This window comes from Pteronotus mesoamericanus, unplaced genomic scaffold, assembly GCF_021234165.1.
Source record: "Pteronotus mesoamericanus isolate MK-2021 breed Mesoamerican mustached bat unplaced genomic scaffold, CSHL_Meso_final scaffold_232, whole genome shotgun sequence".
Taxonomy (NCBI): domain Eukaryota; kingdom Metazoa; phylum Chordata; class Mammalia; order Chiroptera; family Mormoopidae; genus Pteronotus; species Pteronotus mesoamericanus.
Window position 1 is genome coordinate 24,127,079 of NW_026555311.1, and position 13,141 is coordinate 24,140,219.

The 13,141-nt window shown below is 39.5% G+C and overlaps 1 protein-coding gene across 1 annotated transcript in view; it reads left to right on the forward strand.

Moving 5' to 3' along the window:
* The first annotated feature begins 3,545 nt into the window (after positions 1-3,545).
* Positions 3,546-13,141, forward strand: part of LOC129085365 (broad substrate specificity ATP-binding cassette transporter ABCG2) — a 50,068-nt gene continuing 40,472 nt past the window's right edge. Inside the window, exons 1-4 of the mRNA XM_054591757.1 lie at positions 3,546-3,769; positions 10,210-10,269; positions 10,884-10,998; positions 11,620-11,772. Of these exons, the coding sequence (XP_054447732.1) occupies positions 3,567-3,769; positions 10,210-10,269; positions 10,884-10,998; positions 11,620-11,772 (531 nt within the window). The 5' untranslated portion in view covers positions 3,546-3,566. The remainder of the gene's footprint in view (positions 3,770-10,209; positions 10,270-10,883; positions 10,999-11,619; positions 11,773-13,141) is intronic.

The following is a 13,141-nucleotide window of genomic DNA, read 5'->3' on the forward strand; positions in this document are numbered from 1 at the left end:
CTCCCTCAGTTGTTAATCTAGTCACTCTGCACTCAGCGGTCAGGCTTTGGCACCACAGGGTGGGACAGAGTCCCTCCCAGGGTCAGGGCTATTGTTTCCCCTCAGGCTGCTGCCACTCAGAGGGGAGTGGTCTGCCTGAGCAAGATGGCTGCTGCCATATGGGGGATTACTCAGCACTGAGATCCCTCCAGTTACTCCATTTGTTCTCTCCCCAAAGCCTCTGTTCCCAGTCTCTCCTCAGGTGTCTCTAAGCTCACTCTGTCCCCCACCCCTTTGCTGGAGCCCAGGGTAAGTGGCTACAGATAAAAATTTATGCTTTGGCCGTTTAAATGGCTCTTTGAATCTCCATCTGCCTGTCTCTGGCAGAGAGCAACTCTGCCGCTTTTCTCAGCTGGCTGTTATCTGTGTACTTTTTGGGCTCTGATGCTGTAGGTGGGGAATCCCCACTTAGGATTTAGGCCTCACTCTTCTCAGGGGGATCCAACTGGCCGCTTAAGTAGTATCCCTCTGGCGCTGCTGCCTGTGGGTGCCCAGCCAGCCTTCTCAAGTCTCCACCACACTCTTTACTAGTCAGGTTTTGCTGAAGCTGATTCTTCTGTCTGTCCGAGGTTATAAGGCTTCTTTTTTGCTATTGTTTAGTTGTTTGTTCCAGATGATTTCTCCATGATTTAGTTGTAATTCCAGATTGGTCCTGGGAGGAGGTCAGTGTAACTTCCATTCACTCCTCCGCCATCTTGAAATCTATTTATTATTTACATTTTAAAAATTGAATTTATTGGGGTGATGTTGGTTAATAGATTATATAGGTATGAAGTGTACATTTCTATGATACATGATCCGTAGGTTGCATTCTGTGCCCACCACCCAATGTCAAGTCATCGTCTGTCACCATATATTTGTCCCCCTTTACCTTTTACTACCCCTCTCTTCCCCTTCACTCTGAACACCAACATACTATTGTCTGTGTCTATGAGTTTGTTTTATATTCCACATATAAGTAAAATCATATGGTTCTTAAATTTTTCTATCTCTTATTTTGCGTAGCATGATATTCTCAAGGTCCGTCCATGTTGTCACAAAAAGCAGTATTTCATCTTTTCCTACGGCTGAGTAATGTTCCATTGTACTGCATATTTTTTATCCAATCTATTGAAGGACACTTCAGTTGTTTCCATGTCTTGGCCACTGTGAATAATGCTACAGTCTACACAGGGGTGTATACATCTCTGTGAATACATGTTTTCAATCTCTTCGGGTAGATATCCAGAAGAGGGATTCATGGGTCATATGATAACTCTATTCTTAATTTTTTGAGTAATCCCCATACTGTTTTCCATAGTGGCTATATCAGTTTATATGCCCACCAGCAGTGAATGAGAGTTCCTTTTTCTCAACAGTCTCTTGTTATTACTTGTCTTGTTGATAACAGCTTTTCTAACAGGTGTGAGGTGGTATGTCATAGTTTTGATTTGTATTTCCCTAACAGCTGGGGAAGTTGGGCATCTTTTCACATATTTTTGGCCATTGTATGCCTTGGGAAAAATGTGTGCTCAGGTTCTCTGCTCATTTTTTGATTGGGTTATTTGCTTGCTTTATGTTGAGTTTTATGAGTTATTTATATATTTTGCATGTTAACCCCTTATCAGATGTACTGGTGAATATGTTCTCCCATGTGGTAGGTTGCCTTTTTGTTTAGTTGTCTGTTTGCTCTGCAGAAGCTTTTTAGTTTCACATACTCCAATCTGGGGTTTATTTTGCCTTTACTTCTCTTGCCTTAGGGGTCAAATTCATAAAATCTTCTCGGAAACCAAGATCTATGGTTTAGAATCTATGTTTCCTTATACATAATTTATTGTTTCAGGGCTTATATTTAGGTCTTCAATCCATTTTGAATATTTGTACATGGGAACAAACTGTAGTCTAGTTTTATTCTTTTGCTTATGCCCTTCCAATTTTTTCAGGACCATTTATTGAAGAGGCTTCTTTTCTCCATTGCATGTTTCTGGCTCCTTCGGCAAAAAGAATTTGCCCATATATATGTTTTATGGTCTCTTAGTGGTCATTCTGTTCCATTCATCTGTGTGTTTTTCTATCAGTACCATGCTCTTTTGACTATCTTCTCTGTAGTAAAATTTGAAGTCAGATAGTGTGATGCCTCTGACTTTGTTCTTTTTTCTCAGATTGCTTTAGTTATTCGGGGTCTTTTGTGGTTTCATACAAACCTGATGATTTTTTCTGTTCTATTTCTTTAAAAAAATATCATTGGGGTTTTGATGACAATTGCATTAAATCTGTATAGTCCTTTAGGTAATATGATTACTTTGATTTTTAAAAATTAAAACTATTTATTGAAGTTTTACATTTAAAACCTATTCACAAGCTGTTATGCTCAACTTAATTCCTTACCCTAATTAATCATTTAAAGGGGTTCTTTGTAACCTCTTTAATGAAACATTTTAAACTTTACTCAGTTTTTGTTTTAAATTCTTTAACTGTTTTGCTATTTGTTTGATTTTCTCAATAATTTATATCACTAATTCTGCATCTTTCTAGAATTTAAATATATTCACCTATTAAAGAAATTAGTTTGTCATCTGAAACAAGTTTGGAGTTTGTCTTCTTTGCTGATTGAGAGAGCATGAGAACCAGTGACATAAGGCCTAGAGCTGTAAATTCAGGGACATTCTTCTAGTCCCTGAGTGCCTGGCTAAGGCCCTTTTTGTGATAACTATGTAATGAACTCCAAAATTAAAAAAACAAAAACCAGAAAATGTGGTGAAGGTAATTATGTAGTCTGCCTCTGATTTTGAGTCATACCACAGTATACTTTTCAAGCTAGACAAATTTAACTTCTGCTTCATGAGTTTTGAGTAATTTTCATACTCTTCCTATTTACTATTAGATATTTAATTGACTCTAATTGTGATTTATGTATTCATAGTTGTGTCTGCCTCCCTATCGTGGATTCTGAGATTGTTCTTATCACAGTGATACAGGCTGTTCATTGGAAATTGATCTATTTATTGCAGTGCAGTTTACAGTGGACTTTTTAAAATGTTAATAATATGTCTTATTGAACTCAATGCACTCAAAATAATTTTACTTATATGTATAATGACTAAAAATGAGTAATGAGGTATCCTACATTCTTTTTTAAAAATTTGGATCACTATTCTTTATATTATTTTTAAATTGGAGCATGATTGTCATATAACATTAGTTTGAGGTGTACAACATAAAGATTCACTAACTGTATATATTGTGAAATGATTACCACAATAAGTCTAGTTAATATCCATCACCACACAGTTATAGGTTTTTCTTTTCTCATGCTGAGAACTTTAAAATATCCACTCTTAGCCACTTTAAAATACATAATACAATATTGCTAACTATAGTAACCATGTTCCACATTACATCCCCAGAACTTGCTTATTTTATAATTGGAGGTTTGTAAGAGAACAGTCTTGTTTTAAATGTCCTGCTAGCTAGTGTGTACAATCTCATTTTCTGGACTATCGACTTACTGTTGCTTTTCCCTCTACAGAAGGGCAGACGCTCTCCAGATGTCTTCGGGGAATGACCATGTTTTTCTCCCAATGTCACAAAGACACATCAGTGGCCTCCCTGGGACGATACCCAATGACCTGAAGGCCGTCACTGAAGGAGCTGTGTTAAGTTTTCATAACATCTGCTATCGAGTAAAAGTGAAGAGTGGCTTTCTACTTGGTCGGAAAACAGTTGAGAAAGAAATACTGACGGATGTCAAGTATGTGTATGAACTTTTGTTTAAATAGCTTTATTGATTTACAGTGAACTTTAATAGGTTTTGCCTGTTTTACAAGTGAAGGTGCTATGAACATTTGTGTACATGTCTGTATAGATACATAGACACAGACTTTCATTTCTTTAGGCTTAACTGGGAGTGAAACAGTGGGATCACATGTTAAGTATAAGCTTAATTTTTAAAAGAATGGCTAAACTGTTTTTGAAGTGGTTGTATCATGTGCATCAACTTTTGTTTGAGAATCCAAATAACTAACATGTCATTTAGCTTTTCCCATGTAAGCCCTGTGGTCTAGTGGAAAGAGGCCTGGCTGTGTGACTTACAACTTCCTGATTGTGGGGACGCAGCTGTAATCTCTGAGCTTCAGTTTTCTAGTTTGTGAAATAAAAGATCTGTCCTGGGCGTCATGAGCCAGACACTTTAGGTAGTTCTACACTTTATGTTCTTGAAGTGAGATTCTGGAGGTTGAAATGACAATGTACTGTGAGAGTACTTTGGTTTTCAAATAAACTTGTTTTAAAGGAGTAGCCAGTTTATGTAGTCATTTATCATCTACAACAATTTATTTAATGCTATCACCCATTATGCAGGCAGACAGAAACTAATAATATAAAGAAAACTCTAGCTTAGGCTTAAATTTATGCCATGAAAATCCAACATGATAAAATTTAGGCTCCAAATCAATGCAAAACTGTGATTATCATTTTCTTCCTCGAGCAACAAATTCATCACGTGGTGGTGGAGTGGGCAGTAGAATGAGGAGGGAAATGAGAACAGAACCTATTTGGGAACCACATCTCTCTATTCTTTCACAGATGACAGCCATGAGGATTGTTCATGCTTTCCTGATATCTAGAAAATTGAGCCTGATTCTTCCTCACTGTGGAGGGGGAAGTGCATCTAGGTTTGCTCAGACACCATGGCCTATGTATTTTTTAAATTAATTTGTTTGTTTGTGAGGAGAAATAACTATTCCTAGATAAAATAAGCACTTTTTCTAGCTCTCTGAGAATGGAGGGGTGGTTATAAAAGCTTTCCCCAGGTATTGCCTCTAACCTATGTAGAATCGGATGTTTCTCATGTTTGCTTGATGCGTCCTGTGAGGCTGTGGTCTTTTTTGTTAGTAGCTGCCAACTGCTCCCATAAGGCTCGGAAATGACAAGTAGTGGAGAAAAATTTTGCATGTGGGTGGGGGACAAAAGACTGGATGTGTGATTGTTTGGGTGGTGGCGAGGTCAGGGGCTGTGTAGAATTAGACAGAATTTGCTTTCTATAACAACACCTTCTGTCATACCTGCTTCCTTCTTGCTCTCTTGTATTGGTTAAGAAACCCTGACAGGGAAAATAAGGACAGAGGTGGTAGACATAAAAATTTTATGCCTTGCTAAGTGCCTGGATTGAATTTACTGATGTTTTGAAAGCTGACAAGATTTTTTGTGGAATGTAACAGTCAGGAAAATGTTGGTTACATCAGATCTTGTGCTAAGTGGAAGTAATAATTCAAATATGAGCAGGTGGATGGATTTGAAATGCATACTGGGAGAGTGTACTTTGATCTTGCTTATGTTTTAAACCTAGTGATTTGTAACTCAATAAACTAAAATTGTCATATGCTCAGGGCTTCTTAATGTTTTTAGGGTTCAGTGGTATATGCATTGCAGCAATAGGTGAGTTATCCTTATGTGCATTCCTGTATCCATAAAAACTCAGTCAAATGTATTAATATAATGTTTTATTTTTTAATTACTGTTGACTTACAGTGTTCTATTAGGTTCAGGTTTACAACATAGTAGTTAGACATATATATTACTTAGGAAGTGATTGCCCCGATAAGTCTCAAGATACCAGTGCTGTCTTGTTTACTCATATTTCTGGTTTAGGCACCCATGAAAAACGCCGCCCTTTTATTTGATGTAGCATTTCTAATTTTTCCCCTATTTGCTGGCTTCAACTAAGCAGAGGTACTGAGATGGGAGGAAGCTGGTTCTCATGTATCTTACTTTTGACTTGCTTTTGATAGCACTGCCACCATTCACCGTAGTTGTTGTATTCTAAAAAAGCTGATGAGCAGTTTGACTTTGTTTTTCTTTTGGACATTTTTTAATTTTATTTTTAGAACTAAGTAGCTAGAATCTGATGTTCTCTGTTTGGGGAGAAGAAGATAAAATCTGACAATGAGAATCGAAAAAGGTGAGATTTTACTATCTTAAGAAAAATTATTCTGTTATGCTTAGTTTATGCCCAAACCTATCATATTAGCGTTTCCTCACCAACGCTGAAGATATATGAACAAAATGATCCATTGCAGTTGTGTTTATCATATACTCTTCCGGGAAATTCACTATACTATTGGGAGATTTTTAAAATTAATTGCTTATTTTGAAATAATTTCAAATTTACCCTTTTTGGGAACATGGCCCTTTTATCCAGATTCCCCACCTACTTACATTTCTCTGTGTTTCCTAGCCATTTTTTTTTAGGTAATTCATTTTCATTAGTATTTTTTGGGGAGCAAGCAATGAATATGATACTCTATTGTTCCTAATTCATCCAGTGTATATTTTTCAGAAATAAGGGGCCTCTCCTACATAACCACTCAGTCATTGTCTAGGAGCAGCCCACAGGATGCAAAGCCGCACAATATAGGTACAGTGGTGGGTCCTGTAGGGCCATTGGTCACCGTGCTCTTCACATATTCATGAATAAATATTATGAGAGAAGTTACCCTGACATTATTTCAAAATGCTATTCTTCCTAAAACCTGAGCCCACCAACATTAGCCTCCATTGATGTCTCCTGCCTAAATCAGTAATAACTATCACTGTGATAGTTAGCCAACGGTGATTTTCTGTTTTCATCTTACTGTTCTGTATAGATTAGTTTGCATTCTACTAGAAGGGAAAAAATCTTTATCCTCTCTTCATTCATTTATTTATTTTATTATAGACTCATGGATTCATATTATATTCAGAACCACTCAATAGTAATGCATTATCATCATTATTTATCTTGATACTCCTATTGTTTCTGATTTGGTCAGTGGGAGACATTTCAAGGTAGGCTCTGAGTTTTATTTTTTTAACTCATTCTTTGCATATTCTTTCATTCTTTGATTATTTTGTGGCATAGCAAGATGTTCCAGACTCAGGGTGTGCTCACCCCGCCTCAGACCTGGAATGAGCTGACGTTCCTTTTTGTGCAGTGTTGTGTTTACAAAGCAAGATCTGGGTGTTTGGAATGTTCATTGCTGTTGGGATGTCATAGCTCCTAGGCTTCTCAGTGGACAGACCTAGGGAACATATGTATATATACACGTATACACACATCTAAACCTTTTTATATCTGTCTGTGTATATAGATTAAAACCCGTGACCTTTAATCTCATACCTCAGAGTTATTTCCACATTTCCATGTTTGCAGAACATGTCAAGAAGTGAAAAACCTGACTCTCATTATTCTAACATTATTACTGATTTGCCCAATTTTCTTGTTCCTTAGTAAGAGCAACCTGCCCACCCCCCAGCTGTGCCCTCTCTTCCTCCCACTTCCCTTTGAGCCTGTGACCTTGGGCACTGGCCATTGCTGCTCCTCCACCCAGCACATCCATCACCTTTGCACAAAGGAGGAAGGGAAAGTCTAATAGAAATAACTCATGTATTATCTGAACATGATTTATATAAGAGTGTGACTAAGTTGTCTTTCCACTCAGGCTATGCCCATTTTCCATAAATTTTTTGGTACTTCTTGACACTTGTCTTTATTGAAAACATTTGATTTTCCAAATGTATGGTCATTTATTAAAATGTAGAGACTCATTTATTCACCAAATGTGAATGTCTACTGGGGGCCTGACATTGGGCAAGATTCTAGTGACGGGTATGTCCTCGATTCTCAGCAATCTTCTAGTCTAAAGGAGGATTCAGACAACTTGGAACCTTCCCTGTGTTGTTCTACTGAGATAGAGGGGTTAGAAGACATGGAAGACCCTCACCCTAAACTGGAGGACCAGGGACATGGGGGAGAGAAAGTAAAGCCGGGGTGTGTGTAGGACAGGGTAGGGAAAGACAATGCTCCAAGCTATGGGAATGACATTGACTTCTCACCTCTTAAATGAGATTTACCATTATTCAATAAAACGTAGTAGGCAAGAGAAGAAACCTGTAGCTAAGTTTCATTTCATGTGCTTAGTTTTCACTGTAGCCCACCGTGCTGCATGCTGTGGGGGACAGGGGATGAAAGAAGACGACACAGCTCTGGTTGGCAAGGTTTGACAATAGAGTGAGGGAGACGCGTGTGTGTGTAAATGCTATTAATCAATAAGAAAGGGTGACGGGTTTTGAAGGAGGGTGGGTGGGCTGGGCCAACTTTTTCTGGAAAGGGTCTGATCGTGAATATTTTCCTTGTTATTACCCACACAACTGTGTTGTAACTACTTACCTCTATCACTGAAAGCAGCCATACATAAATGGGTGTGTGTGGCTTGGTTCTAAACACTTTGTTTTCAAGAACAGAAAACTTGACCACCTGTGGTTTGCTGATCCCTGGACTTGAATGTAAAATCCACGAGGGCTACACCTTTAATTCTCAGCTCTGACCCATGTAGACACATAGTAGACACTGAATAATTGTGTTGAGTGATTGCAGGGAGAATTAGCCACTGCTGCACACGGGAACTCTTGCGGTTATGACTATCCGTTGTTGTTTTCTGTCATGCTATAGTCTAGTGCGAAAGGAAGCCCAGCTCAGGGACCTGTAAAACTCTTTGTCTTAGAACGCTCACATGCAGTTTCGGGTTCAGCATTTAGGGATGGTGAGTCTTGTTCTGAGTAGATATTTTAAAAACCTGGAAAGGTTTCTGGCAATGAAGTCTTAGTGCGCAACAAGCTTATCTCTGGTCATTATAGAAACAGTCACTAGGTAGCTATTACTGCAGAAAGGTACATTAAGAACTATAGATAAACGTACCTTGAAGGTTCACCCAAACATTGGCGTGTCTTATTGCATCTGGGGAAAAGGCCACTGAAAGAATAAGATGTTTTTCTCTTTTACATCTCGTGCCTGATTCTCCTGACTCACTGTATTTGTCCAGTGTTTCAGTCAGAGGCGCCTCAGTTAGTGAGCAAAGTAGAGGGTGCATTTCACCCTAGCGACCACACGGCATTTTACACTTGTGACAGTTCCAGCACAATAGGCAGTGAACGCTGAGTCCTCCTGGATGGAAGCACCGTGTACAGCTGCACTGTGAAGTTTATCACTCGCGACTGCTGTATAATCATCGCGCATACTTGCCTCCGTGAAAGTCATTATCTGGGAATGAAATGGCCTTCTGCTTTGCACCTTCCGTCGGAATAGATACCATGCTCTCTGGGGAATACATTTTGATTTACCTGCCTACTGCACAGCGAGCGGGCTTAGACCCCAGGGTCTTGGAAGGGCCTCATCAGCCCTGCGTTCCATCATCATGCCTGTGTCTGCGGCGGACCTGCTGTTCATTCTCCTTACCCCAGTGCGCTCTCCTTGCCCTTCTCCTGGTTATCTTCAGGGTAAAACTCACACTGTGTTTTTTGCATCCTTCCTCAGTCTCAGCACAGTCAACTCTGACTTGTTTTTTATACCTTCTTGCTCTCTGTCTGAATATTCAAACATCTATATAATTTGTTTGGAATGTGCAATGTCTACGTCATGTCTGTACATCCTGAAATGTCATCCCTAATAGAACGTGGCGTCTCCCACTTCTAAACTGAGAACTTTCCAGTCTACTTGTCTGAACCTTTACAAGAAAGAAAGTGATGTATTTGGAGGGCATATGTTTTACTTATACAGCTGGATTAAGAATTTTGTCAGGGTTTGAGAACCAGGAGGTTTTCTTCTTAGGAGCTGAGGTGCTTTTTTCTAGCCACTGAATTTCACTTCAGACATAATGTTTCTTCGTCTGACTGGGTTTGAGTGGTGAAAGTATTAATACTGATGATTCTAGAATTGCATTGAGTATGTAATTATGTAGGACCTGAGTAGGTAGCAAATGAAGTGACTTGAAATGATTTTCAACAAGCACTACTCACGACCTGTGATACACCTTTCATTGTGAAAAGAGAAATCAATGTAACAGATCTTTTACCTCAAGGAACCTTGAATGTTTGTGTGTCCTTTTCCAAAAAGTGTTAAGTGGCTTAGAAAAATAGCAGAAAGGAATTTAGAAAGACCGGAGCCATTTTTCATATGGGGGCTGAAGACTGATGACATCCTCTGTATACTAGACATTTATTCATTGCCAAGTTGGTTTCTCTTTCCTTTAGAGGTTGGTTTGTGCTGGTTTTCTGTCTAATTCCATCGACTTTCATTGAGTGTCCCAAATGCAGACCCTAAATTTTTAGAACCAGTTTTCAACTGACCCAGTAAATCGGCTGTTTCTGCATTGACAGTGGGATCATGAGACCCGGCCTCAACGCCATTCTGGGACCCACAGGTGGAGGCAAATCCTCGTGAGTATAACAGAGAGGAGCCATAAGCTTTCCCTTTGCAGTTTTCACGTGCTTTTAAAGATCACTTTTGTGAGGGCAGGTGTTAGCTGAATGTCTGCCGCACGTCTGGTCTGGCTCTAGGCGGTATAGATCACTTGCAGTTCTGCCAGCTGTGGCTCTGTCCTCAGGAGGAGGAAGTCTTGTTAGGCCAGCTTTACTAACAGGACGTGATAGGTGATTGGCATGCAGTTGTCAGCAATGACTTCAGCGAATGGGGTGGGAAAGGAAGGGGATGACATGAAGGTGGGGAGAGGGAGCGGTAGGAATAAGGGAAGGCTTGAGTCTCAGCTAAAGGAGCACATTGCCCGGGGGACCCCCAAGGCCAGAGAGCTTAGAGGGCTCTTTGAGAGGTCTGTGCTGGACCTGCCAACAGCGCTTTGTTGGCATGTTTTTGGGCTTTGTTGTAGCACAGAGTTAAAAAAAGGAAGTTGAGAATTAAAATATGTAATTATAGTTGAACCATAGAATTCTTGATCAGTTAATTTTTAACTTGAGCAGATACTGGATTCAGAGTAGCTTAGAGATATAGCATCAGTTGAAGAAAAAAAAACACAGCATTTTTTTTTTTTTTTAAGGTTGTTAGATATCTTAGCTGCAAGGAAAGATCCCCAGGGATTATCTGGAGATGTTTTGATAAACGGAGCGCCTCGACCTGCTAATTTCAAATGTAACTCAGGTTATGTGGTACAGGTAAGTGTTCGTGGAATTGCATTTTAGATTTCCCGGTTTTCACGTGCAAGTTCCTTGGCTGATAGTTCAGTGTGCTTCCCATTGATTCCACAACTTGGACATAGAAAGAACTTCCCTTACACCAGCTTTTTATAATGTCCCAAAAGATGTAGGGTAATGTTAAGTGAAAAGGTAGGGAGAATCTAGGACATGATCCTTTTAAGGACAATGATAACTGTTTTAGTTATAGAATATGGCCTTTCTAAGGGCAGTGATACAGATTCTACTTATCATATTCCCAGAAGATGCTACTGTTTTGTTTTTTCCCCTACATTCACCTCTCTAGCTTAGTAAGAGGTTTTGTCAAATCCTTGTATAAAGCATTCTGAAAATGTCTGCTAATAATAATCTTACTTACCTGTATTCTATTCAGATGTATAAATAGGGAATGAGAATTATTCCACCAGGCTTTGTAGCTATCCAAATATGGAGTTATTTGTATAATTTGTATAATTACAAGTTCATCATTAGCTAGAACATTCCCTTGAGTATGTTATTTTTGTGGATTAAGTTATATGTTCTAAAGAGTGATAGTAGTAGAAAAGACCTGACATGTCTTGTTAAAATCGATTTTGCCTTAAGGATGATGTTGTGATGGGAACTCTGACAGTGAGAGAAAATTTACAGTTCTCAGCAGCTCTTCGCCTTCCATCAACTATGACGAATCGTGAAAAGAATGAACGGATAAACGTGGTCATTCAAGAGTTAGGTCTGGCCAAAGTGGCAGATTCCAAGGTAATGTGGAAAGAACTGGTGGTACCATCGCCTGCCGAGGGCCCCGCCCCCCGCCCCCCCCCCCCCGCCCCCCCCCCGCGAGGGCAGTGTTACTCTTATTCAGACGTTTTCCGTAATGTGTGTGGTCAAAGGTGGCTGCCTTCTGTAATGATGAAAACAGTGAGTACCTGCGTAATAGAAAGGTGAACATTAACAAGGAAAAGAAGAGCAAAAAACGACCGGATCCTGGAAGTGAAGTGCGACAGTGCGGGCTACCACGCAGAAGTGTCTTTGCCAAGACCAGGCGCCCCTTCCCTATGACGGCAGCTCGTGCTCCTCCCCGACACTGATGGTCTTATTCATATCTGTCCGCTAACTTTCTTGCTTTCTGTTTTCTTTTTTCCCTTTTAGCTTTTCTTCCTCTCTTCCTCCAGGGGCCTTTGTGTGTTTTTTGGAGGTATATTTCTGGAATTCATAAATGATGAAAATCCCGGGGTTCTTGCTCTGTATGTTTCATTTTGCTGTAATTTGGCTTGGAAAATATTTTCAGCAAAATTAGTGTGTATTTTAATTTGGGTGGCATCCAAGTTGTTTGCCTTTAGCCTTTCTTATCGCCAGCATTTTCTCTCCAGCCCCTCCGTCCCTGTCTTCCTCTCTCCCTTCCTTCTGCCTGTGTTACTTACAGGCTGTCCTGTGCTGGGCTCCCTTAGGGTTTATAGATGATGGTGGTGGGTGAGAGACAGAAGCAACTGCCCATGTGGGTCATGCAGGATAAAGAAGAAGAAATGCGATGAGTGAGTGAATGACTTAGAGCTGATGTACAGACATGAAAGATTTGCTGGGCAGGCATTTGAAGCTTTGGGTGAAGGTGAGCTTTTCAGATTGTCCTGGCTCTAGTTTAACCCCCTTGCAATATCCCTCACCTAGAGGTAATGAAAATGGGGGTATTCTGCTGGCTGCTGCTTTCTGACAGTCTTTTAGGGAAAGCATACTTTACTGTATTTTGTTTGAAAAAAGAAGTCTGAGCTGCTACCATTTACCACTTATTTTCAGTTTATGAATGATTGGGTTCCCTTTGTTGATACTTTGTTTATGTTATTTTGTCTTTCCAGCAATTTACTTTTTATTTCTTAACTTTTGGCAGTTATTGCCCATGTTCCTCACATAGATTTCCAGGGAAAATAAACTGAAGTCAGTTGTTGACTTCCTTAGAATTTATGTGTCTAATTGACTGAGACAATACATTAAAATTTTTTACCTGTTATGAAATTTAAACACAACAGAAATGAGAGTAGTCTGATTACTACAATAATGGCATGATTGTAGCTAATTAATATATTGGTGAGATTACTAGTAACTACATTTTCCAGTTGTTGACATCTTCTTCAGG